Genomic DNA, 24269 nt, shown 5'->3' on the forward strand with positions numbered 1-24269 from the left:
CTAATCTCTTTGGGGCTCAATTTCCTCTTTGTAAAATACGTTTCCCACCTTAAGGTGAAGGCCAGAGGTTCTCTTAATCTTAAATTCTCTTTAATTTCTGGTATTCTGTTATGCTATGAAGATGTATCTTTATCTGTAGCCAGGGAACCGTGTTACGCTGGGGCAGGGAGAGAATAGATGAGGGGAAGGAGTTGGGGGGGAGCAAAAAAGTGACTACATGTGAGAAAATTTTATGTTCGTGAGATTACATATCATTGATGTGTAAAATTATTACATATTAGCAAGATTAGGAATGGGAGTTGTAAAGCATAACAATTCAAAAATTTTTTGTTTCTTATCCATATTGTGGAAGAATAAATGCCCCGTGCTGGGTGGGAGGGGTGATATCGTTCATGATGACACCAAGGGGCCATAGAATTATAATTGTTGGGAGTGGAAGGATCCTCAAAAGTCCAACCACCCAACTGTTGTTTGAATTTCCTCTGTGACTCCATTACCAAATAGTCATTCAGTTATGCTTGAAAAACTCAACTGAAGGGGAGCTCAGTACTTTTTCAGCCAATCCCTTTCATCTGTACAAAGTTCTTCCTTATATTTGGCTAAAGTCTGTTTCTCTGTACAGACAAACGAATACCTCTTAAAAAGTAGTTCAAAATTGACAAAGCAACTCCCAGTTTGATGGTCTGGCTTATGTAGAACTGAACAGAACCAAACTCTTTCCCATGTATTTTTGCTTTCAGAGTCTGGTCTTGTCTCAAGAACAAATGTAGTGAAGATGAAAATGCTCTTCAAAGATAGAAAAGAAATTGGACTCATAAATAACATTCTTGCCAGCTGAAAATATGAAATACTTAGTAATTACTAGAGAAACAGCTAAAACTCACCACTATGAAGTAGTACTCTATGGAACCTTAGGAGTCTGCCACATGGCGTCACGCAAGGCTTTTAGACCTGCCCATCACCTGCCGTGTCGAAAGTCAGGATCCTAATACATGATTGAAAGATAGGTCTTTCTGAGTGCTGCATATTTAGGTACTAGTTAAAACTCATGGTTTGGTGGTACTTATTTCAGGAATCAATAAAGGTGCTGTAGACTGAGGTAATCTTAAGCTCTATGGGCACACAAACCAAATGTAAAATGCTAGAGCTTATTACCCTCTCAGCTCAGGGAGCAGTCTCTGGCTCACTTCATACGTGTGGACCTCCATTACATCTCTACCCTCTCTCTAGAGGGTCCATTCCAGCCTCCCGGACTGGGATGCTTCCCGAGTATTGGAATCAAGAGATGCCTCCACTTCACAGGTTCTGTGGCGTGCAGGGTCTCGGCACGTTCTGCCTCTCATAAAACCTCGTCCCTGAACTCAAGCTAAGTGCCCCCTGAGGACTGCCAGCACAGTGCCCTAAGCAGAGCAGCTTGGCGTTTTCATCTTCCAGTCAGATGTTACGCCTTCTTATGCTGGATTTTCTTCACCTTTCTTTCTACACATGTTCATAGCTCTGTCTTTGCAAATTAGTGTTCAGTTGAAGCTTTGCTATTCCATCTTTCCCTCTCCTCTCCCCTTAACCTTTCTTCTCCCCCAACCCCAGCCTGAAACCCAAGTAAATTAGCTTTTCACCCTTGCCCCCCAGTTAAAAAAAATCCCATACTCCTTCAACAGTGTCTGTTCTTGGATTTGCAGTCAGCAGCCATCTCCAATAACCATCCAGCTGTCAGCTTTGCAGCTCCCCACTACCTCCCACCTCCCCCATCACTCACCAGAGGAAAAAGAGAGCCAGAGCCAGAGCTTGAAATATATCATGCAATAGTGTATCATGAATTTGTTGTGAATCACAGCGGTGAAGCAGGTTTATTTATTTCTGAGACCTTAAATCAATACAAAGTAGGTCTCTTAGTTCTGAAGCTGGGATGGAGTGTGAAAAAATGAGCCCATTGTACTCTTAAAACTTTGGGGAAAGGAGATGACAGCTATATAATTCCATTTACCAGGCACTAGGGGCTCTAATGTGAAGGTGACAGGGAGCTCTTTGTGCATTTAGAGCACCATATCTTCTAAATAAAAGATCTGTAGACTTGATAGTGGAGCATAGCTCCGAGTTTAATAATCTCCAAGCATTAGACCGAGCCAATATGTTCCCAAGTCAGAGAGGTCCCCCCCAAACGCTCATAAATTAAAAGTGCAAGAACTGCACACGTTGGTAGATTAGAAATGCAAGGACTTCAGTCTTCCAGGGGGAAGACAGACCTGGTCCCTGGCTGTGCACAGACTGCTGTGTGAATATGATAAAGACGCAGGAAACGAGACTGTTTAGAAACCTGACTCCTGGCTGTTCATCATTCTCGGGAATGTCCCCCGTGCATGGATCCAAATCTGGCTATGTCCCCTCTCATTCAGAGTGGCCATCTTCACACAGTCTAATCAGCTGATGTACACAGTCAGGGGTGTTGAATTATGAAAGGAGAAGCTTTAAGAGCTGTTTAGATTGAGCTATAGATTATCATGCCCAGGCTTCAAGTTTTTCTGGTTGATTCTTAACTGGTTCCTAGTTTTTTAAATGTCTCAGAGTCTGGAATTTAAGCCCTTTAAAATAGTTTGCACATAAGAGAAATCGAGAAATCAGTGTTTATTAAGGAAGGGAACTCACCCAAATTTAACCAACAGCATAAGATGCAAATATGAGAAGTCAAGACCATTGGAACATATAATCAAGTTTTGGGTATCTTCATTTTCTGTCTAACCCTCTGATAAAATGTCTTCTCAACAGCTAAAGCAGGTTTATGCAGTTCAGTAGAGCAACCCTAGTATAATATGACTTTATAGTACCTAGAGTTACTAGCTTAATTCTAGCCCAGGTAAAGAATTTTGAAAGAAAAACCCAGTGTCTACACTGGGGAAAACTAAAAGGAGAGGAAAATTGAACCACTCATTTTGCTTAAGGAATCTGCTACACATTGTAACACTAATAGGAAAGACTTCATTTGCTTATAGTAGTTCAACTTGCTGAAAATACAAACCAGAGCTGAGTTTTTATAGAGCAGTGAGAATTATGGCAGTTCACCTGCATTTATTGTGTGCCTGTTGTGTGTAAAGCTCTGTTCTTATGCTGTGGGTGTACAAAGATGATTCCTGCTCTCATGGAGCTTAAATTTAGGCTAAAAGACAATAACAAGCTTTTCATGTGTTCTAAGGGGAAAACATTAAATTGCTACCCATCAGATGTAAATGAGAAAACACAAACAAAAAAGCTGCAAAGATGAAAGAAAGGTCAGTGTTACTCCCCAAGAAGCCAGATCCCAGCAGGCACCAAACTCTGTGCCTTGCCACTGGTGGGCACAGGCAGACAGTCACACAGCCATCTGCCTTCCACCAACCTCACGTCCCATATCCTATTCAGAAAAACCACTGGGAGGTGACTTGGAAAAAAAAAAAAATATATATATATATATGTGTATATATATATGTATGTGTGTATATATATATACACACACACACACACATATATATATATATAGTTCTCACAACTCAATAATAGGAAAACAACCCAGTAACTTTTTAAATGGGTAAGAAATTTGAACAGACATTTCACCAAAGGCATAAGGATGGTAAATAAGCAAACAAAAAGATATTTATCATTAGTCATTAGGGAAATGCAAATTAAAACCACAATTAGACACCACTAAACTAAAATAAAAAGTTCTAAGCAGACAATACTAAGTGTTGGTGAGGATGCAAAACAACTGGAACTCTCATGTGTATTGGTGGGAATGCAAAATGGTACAGCCACTTTGAAAAAGTTTAGCTTTTTTAAAAAAATAGAGTCAGTTATCCACTTACCATATAACCTAGCAATCTTACTCCTAGGTATTTACTCAACAGAAATGAAAATGTATATTCATACAGAAACCTGTACGTTAATGTCTCTCGCAGCTTTATTCATAGTTGCCAAAAACTGGAGACCACCCAAATGTCTGCTAACAAGCAAAGAGATGGACAAGGTGTGTTATTTCCATGAAATGGAATAGTACTGTGCAGTAAAAAAGGAACTACTGCCACCTGCGTCAGCATGAATAAATCTCAGATGCATTATGCTGACTGAAAGAAGCTAGACTCATAACATTCTAGAAAAGGCAATATTGTTGAGACACAAGGATCAGTGGTTGTCAGAGGTGGGAGAAGGGAATTGATTACAAAGGGAATGAGAATACTTTGGGGGCTGATGAAAACTTTTGGGGTGATTGTGGTGGTGGTTATATGCCTATGTGATGTCACATTTCATGTACACCTAAAAATGGACAATTTTACTATATGTGAATTATACCTCAATAGACCACACTTTTAAAATTTTTCTATTTTTGGAAGTAATTTATTGTCAGTATGCTCGAGTCTGTAGCTAAATGAGCAGTTGATGGATCCCTGAGATGAGTGATTTCGTTTGACATCAGTTTTGACTCCGGAAGCCTGTGCCTGTTCTCATACATTTAACAAGTAAACTGTCATGTGGCTCTTCTCTACCCCAGTTACATTAAAAATGAGTCTCTGTTCCTCACCAGTCCATCTTCAAATCCTTACCATCCTTCTGCCGTCTAACTCATTCCTCTGTTCTCCCTACATCTCAGTAAACAGAGATCTTCCCAGTGTCATTTGTGGCCTGTATCATCTCAGTTTCTTTTTGGCTAAATATCTTTTCTACCACTGGTAGCTCCGTCCCTTTACTCCAGTTTATCCATCAGCAAACCTGATCACTTTATAATTTTGCTGCTAATTGAGAGATTTTTGGTCTTGCGGTGGACAGTGTTGAATCCAGCCGTGGCTCACACCAGAGGCTTTCCCGTTCTGTGCCAGCAGTGTGTTACTGGGCCCCTTCTCAATCCCCAACCCTAGCCTGCCAGCTGCCAGCCAGCTCTGGAGGGTCTGCCAGTAACGATAGTGGCAACAAAGTGGGGAGAGGAACTTGTAACCCTGAGTCTTTGTATTCAGAGACTGTGTTTTGGAACCCCCAAGTATTCTTGGTCTCATAGGCACTGGTCCTGTCTCCCTAGAGATTTAATTCCATTCACCCTTGGATATATTCCTGGAGAAACATTTACACAGTGATATGTGCTGCAGCACTTAAAATTGTTAATTGGAGATTGAATTACTTGTCAGCTTTTAAAAATGTAGTCCTGTCAGGTCAAGGAAGAGGGTGTTAGCAGCATGAGTCGATGAGCTATTGCATTTTTTCTCCCCCTTCCTCTTTTCTCTCCCCCCTCCCTTTTCCTCTCTCATCCTTTCTCCTTTCTTTTGTTCCCATTTTAATACTTCTTCCGTGCTCCCACTTATTCTTTCTCATCTCTCTCTTTCTGCCTTAGCCAAACCTTTATTGATAACCTGACAGGTCCCCAGAGTGACTTTAATATCTAGAATCATGGATGAAGTCCAGTGATGACAGTTGCTCAGGAAATTTACAAAACCCCTCCTCAAATCCTCTGGAGAATAGAAATATCGTAATGAGATGGATTATTGCAGCAAGCACTCAGCTTGTGTAGCCTAATTCTTAGATGCAGGAGGACTTTTGTACTCCCTGCTTCTTTAACTGACCCATCAGGAATGTTTAAAGGGGGAAAGGTTGGATAAAGGGAGGAAAGCAGCAGAATTCATTTTTTATTCCATCGATATGCATCATTATTTTTCACATCTTCAGCACATGATTGCAAATATTTGCTTATAAGTCGGAAGGTCCCCAACATAATGTATATATCAGGACAAAAGCAATTTTTTTAAAAAAATTGAGCTAAGTTACATCTATGAAACTTGGAAATCTCAGTGCCTGTGTGCTGACAAATATCCTGACAAGTAAATACTACTTTCATTCAGTATTACACAGTGATTTCATTTGCACAAAACCTCACAATGCTCTGCCACTTCAATCAAATGTCTGGAGCACTGGGGAAGGGAAGAACATGTTTATCTTGATCTCCAAAAAGGGATTTAAGGGCGAGAGCAGGCGGTCTATTAGACTGTTTTCATTGCCTGTCAGCTGTGGTAAACCTGAGCTGTCTGCAGTGTCTCTAGATAAGGGGCAGCAGCAGCAGCTAAGGCCTCTGCATGTATGTATTTATGGCTGCATTCATTCGTACCTCCTGTGTATCTCAACATTTCTAAAGGCTATGTAGCATCTTTCGTGGAGCCTCTAACATTTGTGTTCTGCTAATCACTGGCTGTATGCAGCGCTCTTAATTCCCAGGTCTGCCAGCTGTAAGTGCTGGATGAGGCTGAAGTTTACATGGAGAGTGAATGGAGGTCCTCTTTCAGGCTCAGCCCTGCGGCGTGGGCCCTCTTCAGCAGGGGACCTGAGATGGTGCCTGTTCCTAGTATTGCATGGCACTGCCTCTCCACTTAGACCTGGGGGCAGCAGAGTGGGGCCTCATCAGAGTCACCTCTGTTTGAGTGGTTCCTATGTTTAAGTGGTTATTGATGCTTGTTGGGCAGATATACTAAAAGTTTGTATCATGCAGTATAAAATGTGAGAGGAATAATTTCGGAACTGGAACATGGCAAGCAACTTGACTTATACAGGAACGCATATGTCCAAGTTGGAAAAAAACTGGTGAATGAAGCTTGCCCACTTCATGAAAATATTATGTTAATGAGGGTTGTTTACCCCAGGTTTTTCTGTAGAAGAGTGGTAGGGCAGTAGATTGAAGAATAAAACAGTGGTTCTGTCTATGTGGGTTCTTTACTTTGCCTTCCTCAGTGCTCATCAGGGTTAGCGTAACTGTTCCAGCGCGACCATTTCAGAGTTAGGCAGAATGGATTTTGTCCTCGCCCAGGTTCTGCTTTTGCAGTTGGAGCTTTTGTTGTGAAGTATTCTAAAATCATTAAAACCACTTGAGTCAGCAATGACCCCTGTCAATCAGGAGCTATTGTGTGTGCCCTCATTCTACTGGTGCATGCTCCAAACATATGGTCATTGAAGATGAACTGGAGGCTCCTGCTTTCTCTTCACCGATTGTTAAGTAGCTATGATTGTTGGCATTTGTTTGTGGTTAGTGAAGCAGGTTTCATTTTTGTGTGTCCTTCCCCTCTTCACCCCCTACCTCATATGATAAGGCTGATCAGAGAGAGCTCTTCGGATACTCTGTTAGTCTGTCCTATAATTTTTATCTTTAATTCCCCAATTAAATGAATCCTCTTACATGACAAACGTTTCTTTAGCCCAGGGTAATGTTCCTGGTTGTGGTAAGCGCTGGTTTTCTTTCTGAACCCAGAGGAGAAGAAATGTATAAATACTGCCGCCTTTTCAGAACAATGCCAACACGTCAGAGCCTGAGTTTCCACTTGTGAAGGGAAGACATGCCAGGTTATTAAACTCTTGCTCCTTCCAAGTCTGTCTCCTATTAGTTTGTAAGAATATGGGGTAGAATGGGGAGATGAGGGGGCCTCCAGGAGTAGCCCAGTTCTAGAGGCTCTCTTCCTCTTTGAAATGAAGGGGCAAAGACATCCGAGGAAGGTGTATTTGAACAGCTAAGTGTCTCTTGGTCTGTTTCAGTCCCTCTTTCTGAAATTTGTCCTCGATGGGTTCATTACTGATTTTGGAGAGGTGTGAGGTTCTAAGTGGTTGGACGTTATCAAGTATTAGAGACAGTGTTTCATGGGAAAGAAAATAGCGTTTCTGAGCAGAAAATAGCCCCAGCTCTCTCTTCTAGGCAGTAAGGAGTTCTGGGCTCCTGACATAGATTGTGGGTATCAGATATTCAGGGTCAGCACAGTGTCTCCTTTTTTTCCCCCCTTTCCAATTTTATTTTAATAATTAAAAATACTGCTGATCCCACTGAATGACTTCTGGCAGAGAGGCCGTCTGTCCCAGAAGGACCAGTTGTGGGCCATCAGGTTTATGACATCCATAAAACCGGAGCCAGATCAGAGTGCGGCCTCCCTGAATGACAGGGTTTCTGCCTCCACCAGGGTCCCCCATCATCTGACTGCTTTGGACATTTGTTTGGGGTTGGTTTTTCATTCTGTTTTGTTTCCTGATGCATGTGCGAGTGTGCGTGTGCACACATTTAAAGATAGAAATGAAACAGGTATGTAATGCCCTCTGCCTGTTAGAAAGACTAAAGCCATAAAAATAACAAACGGCGAGTATTTGCTAGAATGTCAAAGTTATGAGTTTATTTTGTAATGATGTGCTCCTGCCTTCATGAGGTAAACTGGCCGTGGCGGAGGTGTTATTAGTAATATGGACTCAGTGGAGCAGAAAGCCGAGTGACCGAGAGATCAGTGTATCCGTCAGGGAGAGGGCAAATGGAAAGAGACAGCAGGAGAATGAGAAAAGAGCCGCAGCGCCTGGGCTGAGAAGAAAGACAGACCGAGAGGCGGAGGGGAGCCCAGTGGTCAGATACGGCCTCCCTGGTTCTGGGGGCTCCTTCAGAGGAGCTGCTGGTGTGTTACTCAGCTCAGGGCTGCCTGCAAAGGCTTGTTCTCTGTGCTTCCTTAGCGAGGAAAGCAGTAATCCGAGAGCCATTTTGCTTCCCATATTCCTTTCAGAAGAGTCTCTTCCATCCTTCCTAGCTGAAGTTAAATGGAACCAAGGCCAGCTGGGTCACATGGAGGTCATTGCTTTGGCCACCACCTTCCTCAGCCTTTGGCGGGTCTTGATGTTGGGGCTGGCCCAGCATCCAGGGGAACCAGCTCCTAACAGGAAGGGGCAGGATGGAAATATACAGGTAGAATTTGCTGGTCTTTCATTTATTCGCTTCTCCCCAGAGACTGGAAGTGAATAAAAGTAAGGAAGAAATTTTGTGTTGTGGTTATTTTCTAAAGAAGAAAAGGGAAAAGAAAAGGTAAAATACAGTAAGCGCTCTACAACTGTTAAGAGCTCTCCAGGGCTACCATAGATGACTGGCAATTACTACACACTCAGCAGTTTGCAATAGTCAGTGATCAGGCTGCCCAGCATCCATCTGCTGGGTCAGAAAACCTCCCTCCCTGAAAGAAATTATTAACCAATCTTCAAGGGAAAAAGAAACCCTACAATTTCCAAGTCGAAGAATATTTTTTCTTCCTTTTTTTTTTCTTTTTTAAAGGAAACTTTATGGTTTCCAATTGCAGGTGCCCTTCAACCTCACAAGGGTTAAACTCCTCCAGGGATGGATACACCAGGGAATTGAGGCCCTGAATTCCCTGGAACCTTGGGAGGGAAGGACGCAGGAGAAGCAGGTTTGGGTATAAATCACTACCCTGCACCCAGCACACAAAGAGGACTGTCAGCTCAAGGGTTCATTCATGTATGTGTCATGAGTTGCTTCAGGATTTTGCTTTAAAAATCAAATGTCAAGAGGAAAATTAACCCTTAAAAAATGAGGCAGCCAAACCTCACAGTGTTTCTATTTAACTGAGACTCATCACTTGAGGTTGTCAAAAGACAGGCACATTCCCTCTACTGTGCCTACAGGCAGCAGCTCGGCCGGGCCTGCAGGCGATGACATAGCCTGTGTCTCAGGGTCCCAGCTTTACCCACTGCCATGATTTCAGCTCAGAGTCAAGTATGCCACGCGCATCTGTGGCAGCTAGTAGAGAGAGAGAGAGGCTTGCTGGTGTTTAAATTGCAACAGAATATGTGATTGTTGAAAAGCCTTTTGTGTTTTCCAAGTTTTCTTTTTAGGACAAAGGTCCAGATAGTCCCTCAGCACAACCCACGGAGGCTGGACTCTCTGTCTTGTGGAGAAAAGAATCCATTTTAGTGGGAATTACGAAATAGACTTTGCCTTTCTCTCCGTCTGGATGAATGTCTTTTCTCTTGTTTATTTCTCTAGGTCCTCGGAAGGGAAGTATACACCTCCAATAACCAGCTCGGGGGCATCCAGATCATGCACAACAATGGGGTGACCCACAGCACTGTCTGTGATGACTTTGAAGGGGTGTTCACTGTCCTGCACTGGCTGTCCTACATGCCGAAGGTAAGCCCTCCCCCCTTCCTTCCAGCACCGAGGAAGCCCATAGCACCCAGCCTTTTCACCAGAGCTCACTGCCTCTACGTGTGCGACTGTTTTATGGTAGAGGGATTTTTTTACGATATGTTCTCTGGAAGCCGTTGATTTCTTTTTTTCTCTTAAAGCCATCTTTTGCCTCCTACCTTTAAAATGCCTTTGGATTTCATTGGTTAGGCCCCTTTCTGATGATTTCCAGCCACAGAAGCCTTCGTGTCCTACCTGGGCTCAGATCCCAGCTTATTAAGGCTTCTTCCTCATTATGGGTCTTCCCCTTTGTAATAGGTATCCATCCCTCTGGGGAGCTTCCCGGAGAGCCTGGGCACACTGAAACCAGGAGTCAGAATGCCCCACTTTCTGCCAGGCTCCTACATGAGACTTGAGAGCTGTACCTGTTCCTCAGGGCTTGGCTCGAGATCAGGGTTCTTCTAGCTGACGATTGGGACTAACGGGTGTGACTCCATATGTGGGCCCTGCTGTCTTTGTCCATAACGATTGTTGCTGAGTTGGAGTTGTTCACTGATCGCTGTGCTCTTTCCCCCCCACTCTCCTTTTAGAGTGTACACAGTTCAGTTCCTCTCCTGAATTCCAAGGATCCTATAGATAGAGTCATCGAGTTTATTCCCACAAAGGCTCCATATGATCCTCGATGGATGCTGGCAGGCCGTCCCCACCCAAGTATGTATACATTTGAGGGTCTGTGGCACCCTGGCCCTCAAACTTCCAGTCTTCCTTTCAATCACTAACCAATTCCTGCACAATAGTATATGATAAAGAAAACAGAGCCACTGAAGTACCTGGAAATGAGGGAAATCTGAAAAACAGCTCTCTCTGAAGAAAAAAGTGGAAAATCCTTCAAGAACAAATGAAAAATGAATGAAATCAGCCATGGAGTCATAAGCACTGGAGTCATTAATACATTTCTTTTCTGTTATTAGAGCACTTATTATTTAATGGGCGCAAAGACTTTAAAACAGTTAAATATAAGCCATAAAGTCATAGAATTACAGGACTAGAATCTTTGACCATCTAGTCTCTATAAACAGAGATTGATCAGATAAGTTTTGGAAAAGGTCTTTGAGACCCTTCACTATAGCGTGTGACTGCACTCTTCCCAGCAAGCTGCTGCTGGGCACTCAGCCTGCATGCGCCCTTCTTCTCATATGATTTTGGTAATAGTATTGATCTGTGCCTTATTAATGTAAGGTTGCTTTGTAAGATTATTTATTCATGAAGAGACCGTGCAGAGCTTTTAATGTGATAACCGTATCGAGTAAGAACAAGCCCTCCCTCCATGTTTATCTAATATATCCCTCTGTCTTGGGGCTGATTTTGCCAAACTTAAAAAACAAAAAGAGGGAAAAAAAGAGGTAACTCCACCTAAGGCAAATGTACATTTCTTGTTTGTCTGTCCATTTGGCGATTTTAACAAACCTTATTTAGCGGGAAGTTCTTTTGTGAAGCCCCAAATCCCCCTGCTACATTTTGAATCTAGTTTTTTTAGGCTTTTTGAGAAAGTGTTTGTTCTTTTTTCCATGTTTATTGCAACTGTTTCCTCCCAAAAAGGCTATATCTGAAAGAAGAATGGAATGCAGAAGATAATTCCTTAAACTTAAGAGTCATTGTGATTTTGTTGAAAGAGAAAGAAGTCTTCATAAGGAAGACTTAATAAACCTTTGTGGGCACCCACTAAGCCAGGTGGGCCTGTAAAGCACTTCCATATACACTATCTTATTTGGACTTACTACTTCTCAGAGATAAGAAGAGATGACCATTTTACAGGCTCAGAGAAGTTAAGTGATTTGGGCAAGGTCTCAACAGCTAATACGTAGGAGTTGGGCTTAATCTGAAGCCTAACTATAGATAGTATAAAAAAATCACCAGAGGAGGGCTGACTTTAATTTAAAATGTTACCTGTTGTCTTCAATGCCTTTTCTTGTTAATCTTAATAAAACTAAATACTTTTTCTTACATCACCAGAAAAATCGCCATAGTAATCTTTTTCCCTACGTCTCATTTTGATACCAAGATTTATAATAAGAACTATGAACCTAAGATACCTATCAGCCTTAAAATTCAGGACGTTTTCTGGCAGAATTCAGAACAAGACTTAGTGAGTGTTCTCCTGGGAATTATGGGGTGCTGTGTTAGCTGGCTTCTAAGTTCTACATCTGAATTGAACATGACCTGCTCTTCTTTGAGGGGGCCCAGTAAAGCCCACCTGCAATGGCCATAGCCCACTAATGACTCCCCTCTGTCAATCAACATATAAGACAGGAGGGGTTTTAAAGAAAAAAAATTTCCATTTTGAAATGAATTCTGTAGTTCCAAATCATTACTATTCAAGTAAGAACCATCAAATGATCCAAGCATATAAAGTTAAAATTTCAATATCCTGATGCACTTAGAAGTTTGGTTTAGAAACTTCATCAAAATTTGAGCCCTCTTTCATGGGGTGAACAGGTGTGTGTGTGTGTGTGTGTGTGTGTGTGTGTGTGTGTGTAGATGGGCATTATCCTGGCTATTATTAATGAGATCCACAGAATAAAATGAATTTGTGATAAACTAAGTTTTCTGGGTTTTGGATAATATTTTTTCATCGACTCCCTAGTAATTCATCCTGCTGTCTCTTGTGCAGCTAACACTCGCTCCCAAATCGAGTGACTTCAGATTTTAATTTAGTGGAAGCGTTAAAGAAAGCAGATGATTCCCTATGATAAGTTAAAGCAGATATCTTCTAGGTGAAAAGTTAAAGTCATTTATTAGAGGAGATAGTGCCGTGATATTCTTCAAACTGATGCCCAACACGAGACCAGAATCTAAACGATCGGCTTTGGGCTCATGATAGAGAGATAATTTTGAAATGGATGATCACATTTTACACTGGGGCCATAGAGGCAAGGAATGTAGAACACAGTAATTACAAGTTGAGTCTTGATAAAACACTCTCCATCCTGTTTAAGTCAGCAGAGGTTAGCTTGCTTGGATCTCCACTTTTAATTGGTTTTGGGCTTGGGTTTTTAGGGGGCGGAGGGCCGTGTTCAAATTAGAAGACTTGCTGAGAAACTATGAGCCGAGAGGGCAGCCAGGAAACAGTTATTTGCAGAAGCTTTTATGGGGCCTTGGTCAAACATGGATACCTGTGGAACAGAAGTTGTTTCTCTTAAACTAAGATGTTGAAAGTTTATGTGTCTTGCCAGTGAAGGAAATTCTATGCACAGAGGAGGTTAATGACATTAAGTGTGTTCATCTGAACCATTGTATTTTTGATACCTATCAAGAGTATACAGGCATGGCCCTTTCTTGTAGTAAGATTATACTTTGTGAGCAGTAAGTAAAGCGGATGTATCTTGTTGCTTTTCTAGCAGAGAAGCTGAGTCCCTTTTCTTTTCCTCAAATTTGGGTCCTCATCTGATCATGAATACTTACCATTTGGCTGTCTTCAGCTTTCCATTAAAAGAAAATCATTGGAATCAAACAAAATTGTAAGCTAAGTTTTAAAATAGAAATACACATCTTGAAAACATCTTTAACGACTTGGCTGCCTTTTGACAAATGTTTGTGGTGTTTTGAAAAAAGCCAGGTTATTTATTTAAAAGACGCAAACTCTCTCTGCTAGCTGAACCTCATCGTTTAACAATAAATGATGCTTTTGCTGATAAATGATTCTTTTTATTCAGACTAGCAAATGAAATAGGAGATGAGGTCTGAAGGCAGATGAACATTCAGCTGCCTAATGTTTCCATCTATTATAATACGTTTAAAAACAAATAACCCCCCAAATCCAACCTTCAATTTGCCAATTCCGGTGTATTTTGAATGAATTGACCATTTTAATTTTCTGTTTTCTTTCTTTCCCTTCTGTAGCCCAGAAAGGTCAGTGGTTGAGTGGATTTTTTGACTATGGCTCTTTCTCAGAGATCATGCAGCCCTGGGCACAGACTGTCGCAGTTGGCAGAGCCAGGTAAGAGCTCTTTTGTTTTGGAAGCTCTTTTTCCTCCCAACTAAAAACAAGAAAAGAAAGGGCTGTATAGGTTTTTTCCAATAATGTTCTCTTTGTCTAAACTTTCTCAGAATACTGGATTATAGTCATGCCCAAGGCAGCATAACTGGAGCACTGGTTCCCAGTGGTCATTTAGCGTGTCACTCTAATGATGCATTTAATCTGAAGTCTGGTTTTGACAACATTTCCTTTTCATAATACCGAAAGAAAAGCTCTCTGGGGCTGTACAGCCCAACCACAATAGCCATAGCTCACCAGTGACCCCCACTCTATCCCCCAAAGACCATTTTCTTTCAGGAGTAGATGGCCAGTGAATCAGACTCATCTACTTCTCTCTGTCACCCACCCAAAAGATCTGTGTAACCAGAAGAAGTTCCTTCATGGCATTGAGATTATTCAAGTAACAAATGCACTGTACTGGCTTATCGTCAGATTTGAATTGCAAAAAAATTTACCTGAAACAGGAGTGGGTAAAATAAGCTGGAATAGGTTGCAGGGATACCTCTATTTTTCAAGTGGGAAATTAAAGTTTCTATTAAATTTTAATACCCGCTCTAAGAAGTGCTTCACTCAACAGCGAGCTCTGCACGAAATAATCTGCCAGGCTCGCCGTAACGAGCACATGCCGAGGCTGATCTTAATCTGGCTCTGCACCTCGGAGACTCGCCGCCCTGGGGACCCACATCTGGAGCTCACCTTCCTCTCCGGGGGCAATCAGGTTTCCTTATCCTGGTGAAAAGTGGCACCTGTTCAAGATTCTCAAACATGCCACACTGGGTTGAGATTTAGATTCCAGCCTCGAAAATAATTCTAGGCTTTGTGGTGCTCTCCGTCCAGCAGGTCAGCACGCCTTGTGCTGCCAGTGACCAGGAGCCATCAGATGGCAAATCCCACCAGGCGGGATCTTTCACTGGGGCTCTGAGTAAGAGTCAGCCTGGAGTCTGCCTGGACCGAGACTCCCAGGGACCAGCTCCCATCTTCTCTGGCCTCCCAGGCTTCTGCCACACCACAGGCTTCCGAGTCCCAGTGAGGGTTATTCTTTGTGCCTGGCAGAACTCCCACTGGGGAGAGAGCCCCCCACTCAGGACCTACTGGTTTGTTATAGAGAGTCTTCACAGGACACTAGAACCAACTTTTTTGAGACTGTGTCTCTTATCCATTCTGCTTCAGTTTTCCCGTCCTTAAAAAACATGACCGATTTTAAGCCTCAGAAAGCCAGACCTTTGTTAAGGTCTTTAAGATCCTCCCATGGGAAATAGGAGAATAATGCTTTACACTTATGATTGGAAGAACAGGGACTGTTCTGTGAGCAAGATCAGTCAAGCTTGGCTGTGGTTAGCTCTGCCATTGTTTATTGCGACACTCACTCTGACTTCTTTCTTTCTTTCCATCTGATGAGTTCTGGGCTTCTTACTCCAAACACACACACATGCTCACAAGTATATGAAACACAAATGGAGCCAGCTTCTTTCAAAAGCAATGGCATTTCGAGAAATAAATATAAATGTATTCTTCTGGGATTGTTACTGTAAGTGCTGCCAAAACTCATCTTTGGTATGTATGTTTGGAATATGTGTGCTATTGGCTGTAAATTGTCTTTTATTATTCCATGGCACCTTGTCCAGGGACACACTATAAAACAAGATGTAGCATCTTCATGTGCTAGCCTGATAAAATTTATATGTAGTATAATAGAAAACAGAAGTTGTTCTGAGCTGTTTTCAAGTTCAATAAATAACTGTAATACTCGGATAAAGATGTTCTTTATTAGGTCACATGGGCCCTAATATATAAGTTATAAGTTACCGATTTAGGGTGGCTTTTGCAATTACAAGTTTCCAGTTGGATTGTTAATCATTGTGAACAGAAATATTTCTAAACCCTCCTGTGTACCTTCTGCTCGTTGTCTGATTGTCTAGAGGGCTTTTGATTCTGATTCAGTGCAGGCAAGTGACAAGGGGGTGGGTGGTCCCCACTCAGGCCCCTGTCAGGCCTCTTGTGATGACAAGGATCCATTTCCAGTAGCCAATGTAACAACCAAAGACCATCCTTCATGGAAAAGTTAGTTATGGAGATGCTGTGGGGAATGAGAGACTATAACCCGTTCCAGCCCCAACCCCAAGGAATGCGGCTGAGAAGGTAAAGATTGAATCACATTTTCCAGAGTGAGGACTCACCCTGTACCTTGCAGGCTCGCTCGCACTCAACTTTCTCGCTCTCCTCCTGATTTTTAGTAGGAAATCTTTATGAGGACCAAGTGTGGGAGGGTATCATGGAGTACAGATGCAGAGGTTTCGAGCTCCTGAACAGTTTTTTAAATTAACAGAGCTTGGAGATTAAATATATCCTTCCAATATAGATCACCTATTCAACCAGGATGACTTCTGAAGCTTAACCCTGTCCCACTGCTCTTTTCCAACGGAAGAGAAAGTTAAGGGCTTGTTCAACCACCTCCCTACACTTGGCACATGTTCTTCATCATCCCCATAACACACCTGCACACTCCGCATCCACACGCCCAATGGTGAGACCTACTGTACCCTCAGATCTTACCAGGAACCACGTTATCAATACTCCATAGAAAACTACAGGTCTGTTCCAGCAATGAAGTTTCAGGTTCCTACTGCTTTTCAGACTGTTCCCCTTCATCTTCATCAAAGACATGCTGTAGGGTGAACTGAGAAATTTCACTTGGCAACCACAGTGATGGTGTGTGTGTGTTCGTTTGTGTGTGTACAAGATCTCACACACGTACTAGACTGTTGAGTCTAAATGCAGAGGCTCCCCTGGTACAACCCTTGGTTTGAATTTATCCTGTGGTGGGGAGTAGGAGTGATTCTGAGGGCAGAATCAGTTACCAGTTACGATTTACCAATCATATTTGGTAAATATGCAGTTTCCCTCCATATTTACCAAATTTACCATTTTTACCAAATCTGTAAAGTAACATTTTACCCCCAGAAAAGTCGGATTTCCCCCTGACCCTATATTTGTTTCCACATCCTCCTCCATCAATGTTTTGATGTAGGATTGGAAAATAAATGACTAGCTGTAACGTAGACATACATTGGGTTCTTACGTGGCTCATTTTTTATCAGGCTAGGAGGAATACCCGTGGGAGTAGTTGCCGTGGAAACCCGAACTGTGGAACTAAGTATCCCAGCTGATCCTGCAAACCTGGATTCTGAAGCCAAGGTAGGTCACCTCAAGTACCCTGAGCGCCCATGCTTGGAGCTGTGTTTCCGCCTCTGCAGAGCCGTGGATATGTTGGGAGCATTGCAAACCACCAATTTTAGAGGAAAGGGCAGTCAGCAGCCTTGAATGATTTCAGACCATCACAAGCTCACTTTTAAGATGACTCGAAATGGACCGCAAGCTACATTCTGCCTGAAAAATTAAATGGGCCTTTACAGTGGTCTTGTTGTTGCTAGAAAACAGTCTTCTTTTGTTGGGTATGTGGTCTTCTAGAAAGGCAGCTGAGACGATGCTCAGGGCCCATTGGTCCTGGTTCTCCAAGCACTCGTGGAAGAGCTCCTACTGGAATTAATAAGGAAATCTGCCCCGACACCAAATGTGAAAGCCACAGCCCATCCTTTTTTTTTCTTTTTTTCTTTTTTTCTTTTTGGCTGCGTTGGGTCTTCGTTGCTGCGCGTGGGCTTTTCTCTAGTTGCGGTGCGTGGGCTTCTCCTTACGGTGGCTTCTCTTGTTGCGGAGCACGGGCTCTAGGCGCGCGGGCTTCAGTAGCTGTGGCACGCTGGCTCCAGCAGTTGTGGCTCACGGGCTCTAGAGCGCAGGCTCAGTAGTTGTGGCGCACGGGCTTAGTTGTTCCGCGGCATGTGGGATCTTCCCAGACCAGGGCTTGAACCTGTGTCCCCTGCACTGGCAGGCGGATTCTTAACCACTGTGCCACCAGGGAAGTCCCATCCTTTTCAAAAGGGTGGATTAAGTCTTCACAGCCTGACAAGGGGTCGGGGAGACGAGAGAAGCTTATGCAGCAGGGCTACCTCAAGCGCTGCTGACTAAGCACAGTACAGGGAAGCTGTACCAGGCACAGAGGTGAGAGCACCTGGAGACTCTGACCAGGGCGCTTGCTTGGAGCTGTGTGGCCAAGTCACTTAAAGTTGCCCTGGGAAGCCTAGAAGGAGGATGCCTCAGGCTGCATCCTTCCCTTGGAAGCAGTAAGGTTTCCCCCTTTGGACTAAGGAGGGGTGGGTGGTGGAATCAAGACTTAGGAAGAGGAGTATTTAACAAAGTCAAAGAGCCAGGATCCTTTCTTCTTTTTTATTTCAAGGATGATCATCTTGATGAAGAACAACTTTGGTTTGGTTTGATTTTGAGTTTTTAACAGTAAAACTTTATTCTCCCTGGAGAGATTCCCCTTCAAACTGTGTTGTTAACTGTGTCTTCTTCTTTGGCTTTTCCTAATAGATAATCCAGCAGGCTGGCCAGGTTTGGTTCCCAGATTCTGCGTTTAAGACCTATCAGGCTATCAAGGACTTCAACCGTGAAGGGCTGCCTCTGATGGTCTTTGCCAACTGGAGAGGCTTCTCTGGTGGGATGAAAGGTGATTGGCCTAGCCCTGGGCTGGAGGGGCATCACTGATTCCCTTGAACACTGCAGCGGGGGGAGGAAGGGTTTATATTGGGTTTATATGAGTGTCCTGATAGCACATCAGCCTAGGCTTTTGGGCGATTATGCTCCCTCTGAGATATCTTCTGAGTTGTAACTTGAATGGGAAAATTCGATTTTTACAATTCCATACACAATTTCAGAGCTATCTAGGCATTATCTAGGTGGACTGCTGATTTAGCTTTCACAGGTTGGTGATGGACTATTCTGATGGTCCTGGGGAAACACAACTGTGCTAGTCTCTGTCCCTCTTTTCTGGGCATACTCTTTGTTGGTGTTCGTCCTTAATGCTCTATGATGACCAAGATAGATACTGAAATTAGCCGTCACCAGAAGAAAATGAACAAATTCTATACCGGAGGCTTTCCCTTTGTGGCAGTTTGTGATATGTTTTATTATTATCCAACAACAGCCCTGGGCCTGTGGCTCCAGCATATTAGACCATTATTATAAAGGCTCTGCTCTGTGCCAGAACTGCCAGTTACTGAGAATCCTCCGTGTGAATGGCTCAGGGAAACACACACTACCTCTCAAGAGTCGTGAAGCTTTCTCTCCAATGGCCAGAGATTCGTGGCCATGCGGAGGCCAGAGACCACATGCCGGGAGGGGATGAGTGTGCTGATAAGTGTCAACTTTATTCCTCAGGGAAAACTCTAGAATGGATTAGGGGAATAGACAGAGGGAGGAGTTGATACTGCTGGAGTGAAAAGAGTGATCAGAGGTAGGACATGTAAAATGTGAAAGAATGAACTCTCAATAAGGCACCCAGAAGTAGCTTGGGGCAGGAGCATCTCTAGCTTTGAGGGAGGAAAAGCCTGGGGAAGTTACCCTTTTATAGGTTATCAACTGTGAGAGGTTAGAGCCTTATTCCAACAACTTTCCCTTACCTGGCTAAGAAAACCCCTGCCTGTATGGCCAGCCTCCCTGCCCAAATGTAGATGAGTAGGGCGATTTCTTTTGTTTTTTGTTTTAGTTGAAAAGGTCCCCTTTGTCTATATTTACTGGAGAACTACCACATTTTGCACTTTCTTTGGGGAGACGTGGACTGTACATGCAAATTAGTGTTTGTATACTTTCCTAAGCTATTCCAGGTGAATTACTTTTTGACCAAGATAATAAATCAGTGGAAATACCATGATATATTGAGAGTATAGGTTAAACAAATCAATCCTACACATTTTTATTGAGTTCCTATGTGCAAGGAGCTATGCTAGCTAGCTACTTCACAGAAAACAAAAGTAAGTCAGAAAAGAGTCTTGAAGCCTGAAGGAGTCAAGAAGAATGTCTTGTGCAGAAAAGTTAAACCCATAATGTATAAAGTATAAACAAAATACCACAGTGTTCAAAGGAGGATGATACTATATGGGGGTGGGGGGGGGGCCGGTGGCTGAAATCCCTTTCATTTATGTATATGAGATTCATTTAGCATCAGATTTCACTTGATCCCAAATTCCCTGGCTGTAAGATTTACATTAAGACTTGGGAGAGAATGCAGTGCTATTACTCCTTAGTTACCTCTCTTCTGGGGAGCCATTGAGAATTCACTCATCCTGACATTACTTAGGAGACGTCAGCCTGGCTATTTTGTCCTAACGAAGTTAAAGCTAAAAGTTTGCGATGTGCCGCTTGTAGGGGAAGCTTTAATTCTGCGACATATTTTGGCTCAGGCCCAGATTGGCTGCCCGCCCTATAACCGTAAGAGCATCAACAATTAAGATTCATTGAGCTCTTTTCACCAGAAACTGCACTAACCATTTTACGTGCATTATCTTACATAATCATCACAACAAGCACCTCTAAGGGGTAAGTTATATTATTATCCACAATTTGCATAAATTGAGACTTAGGTTAAGTAAATTTCCCAAGATCATTTAGCTAAAAAATGAGAACACAGATCTGTCTTACTTCCTGTAGCACAATTTAGAGCCTAGGGCCAGAACCAGATCTACTAGAATATCCCAAGAATAGAATATCTAGGTTCCTGAGAAAGTAATTATCCACCTACCGCCCCTCTGCTTTGGGGTTATTGTGACAGGAAACGGCAAGAGCTCAGAAATGAGTTACAGGTTTTTAATTGTAAAATATACATAACATATTATTTATCCTATTAACCATTTGTAAGTGTACAATTCATCAGCATTAAATACATTCACAATGTTGTGTAACCATCACTACTGTCTGTACCCAAAACTTTTTTTTTTTTTTTTTTTAAATAAATTTATTTATTTATTTATTTTTGGCTGTGTTGGGTCTTCGTTTCTGTGCGAGGGCTTTCTCCAGTTGCAGCAAGCGGGGGCCACTCCTCATCGCAGTGCGCAGGCCTCTCACTATCGCGGCCTCTCCTGTTGCTGAGCACAGGCTCCAGACGCGCAGGCTCAGTAGTTGTGGCTCACGGGTCCAGTTGCTCCGCGGCATGTGGGATCCTCCCAGACCAGGGCTCGAACCCGTGTCCCCTGCATTGGCAGGCAGACCCTCAACCACTGCGCCACCAGGGAAGCCCCCAAAACTTTTTCATCATCCTCGACATAAAGTCTATACCCATTAAATAGTAACTCCCCATCCCCACCCCACTCCCACCCCCCGTCCCTAATCAAAAATGAGTTATTGGCCTGATGTGGAGCAGGACCAGCTCTGTTTTCTGAATTTTGGTGCTGCTGCATCCATTTACACATCACTTAAGACAAATAAGCTTTGGGGAAGATGGGGATCAGTGTGAAAGTAGGAGGGGAGGAACACCCCCCTTTCATATTTACATGCAGGCCAGGATGTTTTCTATGTATTATCTCATGTAAAGGGACCAAAGCTGAGAGTCATTCCATATCCCTTGGGGAGATGTTTGCAGTTTTGGTTTCAATACTGGCTGGGGATTATGCAGGGAGGGAAAATAAACAATTATGCCATCCCTGAGTGCACACAAACACACAGCCAGGAGCCGACTGCACTGTGGGTAAAATGACTCCAAAATTGTGTGTAATGAGTAGGAAAAGATTAGAGACAGCTCTTGCTATGCTGAAAATTGACATTAGTGGAGGGGGGAAAAAAAAACTCTTTACTAGTCGGCCTAGGAGGTCTAATTCAAGCAGTAAAAATATAAATAAATAAATAAAAGCATGTCAAGATGGTATTGGTGCTTTTTTTCCAATGAGCTCTATCTGGCCGGAAGGCTATTCAGCATAATGCAAAATTAAATTATAAAAACTGGCTGAATATTTAGATGGAAGAGCCATTTGGAAGCAGTTTATTTAGACGAACCGGCAATGACCCACAACAGGGAGACATCAAGCGTGAAATTTACTAGAAATTAGCACCAGGGTCCCAGCCACAGCATGAATAGCTTGATAGGATGCAAATCCCAGTGATATTAAGCTGCCTCACTGCTGGTGCTACAGGGTCACTCTCAGTTGGCTTTTCATGTTATACTTATTATTTTTTCCTGGGACAGGTTATAAATAACAATAAAAAACATTTATTGAAAACTTTAACTGGAATGAAAGTCTATTATAAAGTCTCTGATTACTTGGATGCTGAAATACAGTGTCAGCCGGCCATAATGAACTCATGAGAGACATTATGTGTATGCAGCTTGTGTATGCCTGATGTTTACCTTCAGCTTCTGACAGATAATCTCGCCTCAAGCCAATAAGATCTGTTCCAGTTTTGAGAGAGCGGAGCACTGTGGAAACACCCTACCGCCCTGCTCCCTTGTTTGGTACATGCGGCTGCTGTGGTGTATCCGTGTTGTGTAACAATGAAGGCTCCAGGCAGGGTTGGCGCCTGGGTGCTAAGAACAGGCTGGAAAGGCTATGTGCTCACCGTTCATGCAGATGTGCTTTGCTCAGAATGCTTAGAAAGCTGCAGGCTCCCCCCTCTCCGAGGAAGAAGCTTGCAGTATTTTCCATTCCCATTGCGTTTCTCAGGGCCTGAGAACTGACAGTCAGCATATGCATAGCTTTACAGTTCCCTAGACTGATGTCTGGCCTAAACCCTTGGGGATCCCCCTTCCCCTGCTGCTCTTGGCTATGCTTTTGCCCTGTCTCTTAAATATGAAGGGATTTCAAACAAATGTGTGTCAGATTGTTGCCAAGTGCTTCAACCTGCCTTTCAGGAATGTGTGGTCTGGGGCAGCTGTGAATCAGTACAAGCATGTTGATTGTAGAATTTGTGTGTTTGTTTATATTTTAATAGCCTTTGTTGCTTTTGGAGTGTTTTGATGATTCGGATAGTGGGATGTTGATGTTCCAGGTTAGATGGAGGCATTGTTTTCAAGTCCCAAGCTTGTCAGCTTCAATGAAGCTTGATGCCCCTTTTCTACTCACAGTCTTGGGGCCTGAAGATAATTGTTTGGCAGTCAGATCCATGCCCTTCACAGAGCTGCTAGTACAAGTTCTGATATCTCTGAACATACCAAAAATCCAGGCAAAATTTAGAAATACTCATTTATTCAAGTCTCTTTTCTGGCTTTTATTTTACTGAGCCCTTGTATCAGATGCTGGAAAGCAGATTACTTCAGCCTCATGCTCTTTCCTCGCCTTAAGAGGGATGGGTTAACAACGAAGTAGCAGAATGTGGACTTAAGAGACAAAAAGATCTGGGTTCAAAGTCTCAACTCTGCCACTTACTCACTTAAGCCTCAGTTTACTCACCTGTCACTTGGGTGTGAGAAAAAGAAGAGTTTTCTGATGATTAAATGATTTATGTGTATGTGTGTGTGTGTGTGTGTGTGTGTATGTAATCATGCTCCCTCGTATACAGTAAGCTAGCCATGAAGATGAAAAGAGGGACCAAAGTCCATTTCACAAAAATAAAATGCACACATACTCAACTTTATCCCAAACAATTTGCTTATACTATGAAATCAAGTTTTGTTTTGTTTTGTTTTGTTTTAACTAAATACATGGAAATACATTTTGAATAAAGTCCTCTCCTTTTTTGGGAGCTGGGTCTGTTCATCATAGTACAGAGCTGGATTTTGATGTAGACGTGTCTTTAACAAACAGAAGTGAGTGAAGAGGCTGCAAACGCTGTCATTTACCTCTTAACTTACTTTTTTTCCCACATAGAATGACTTTTTGGGTGCCATTTGCTGTTGTTTCACTTTCTCCTTTTATCTCCACCTCCCATTTCTTCTCCGCACGTGATACGGTTGAGAGCCACTCCTTCCTGTTACTCATTCTGAGACTGTACTCTTGGCAGCCCTGAAAAATGTACTGCTAATTACACAATTATTTTATTATGTCGCACTGGTTGAAATATCCACTAAAGAATTAATTTAGTTAAAATAATTTGAACTGAGCAATTATTTTCATAACCACGGAATTAGCGTAAAGCGCTTGAAGTCCTTTATTCCCTGCTCTTCATACAGCAGTTGTGTAATTAGCAGTAAATTTTTTTGGTCTTTGCTTTCCTCCCAAAGGAATAAATGTCTTTGTTCTGATCGTATATACAGAGTGTGTGACCATTCACATTCTACATAGAGTAGGGAGTTTTTCCTGGGGCAACTTCTGAGTTTTTGGAATTCCTTCACAGACCAGCCAGCCAGGTTGGAGCAATGGAGAAAGGCATAGGCCTTGCAGAGAACTGTGCTCACCCGTGGTTTCTATAGAGAGAGCCATTTTTACTTTGGAGAAGGTAGAGGTTTAATTTGCCAGTAACTACAGTGAAAGCAATTTC

The 24269-nt window shown here is 42.7% G+C and overlaps 1 protein-coding gene across 4 annotated transcripts in view; it reads left to right on the forward strand.

Annotated features, from left to right (window-relative positions):
* The window catches only part of ACACA (acetyl-CoA carboxylase alpha), a 231396-nt gene that overhangs the window by 179686 nt on the left and 27441 nt on the right, over positions 1-24269 (forward strand). For all 4 annotated transcript variants that reach the window (XM_061177170.1, XM_061177167.1, XM_061177168.1 and 1 more), the window contains 5 exons: positions 9794-9937; positions 10525-10645; positions 13835-13931; positions 17069-17165; positions 18399-18534. In XM_061177170.1, the coding sequence (XP_061033153.1) occupies positions 9794-9937; positions 10525-10645; positions 13835-13931; positions 17069-17165; positions 18399-18534 (595 nt within the window). The remainder of the gene's footprint in view (positions 1-9793; positions 9938-10524; positions 10646-13834; positions 13932-17068; positions 17166-18398; positions 18535-24269) is intronic.

Source organism: Eubalaena glacialis, chromosome 19, assembly GCF_028564815.1.
Source record: "Eubalaena glacialis isolate mEubGla1 chromosome 19, mEubGla1.1.hap2.+ XY, whole genome shotgun sequence".
NCBI lineage: Eukaryota > Metazoa > Chordata > Mammalia > Artiodactyla > Balaenidae > Eubalaena > Eubalaena glacialis.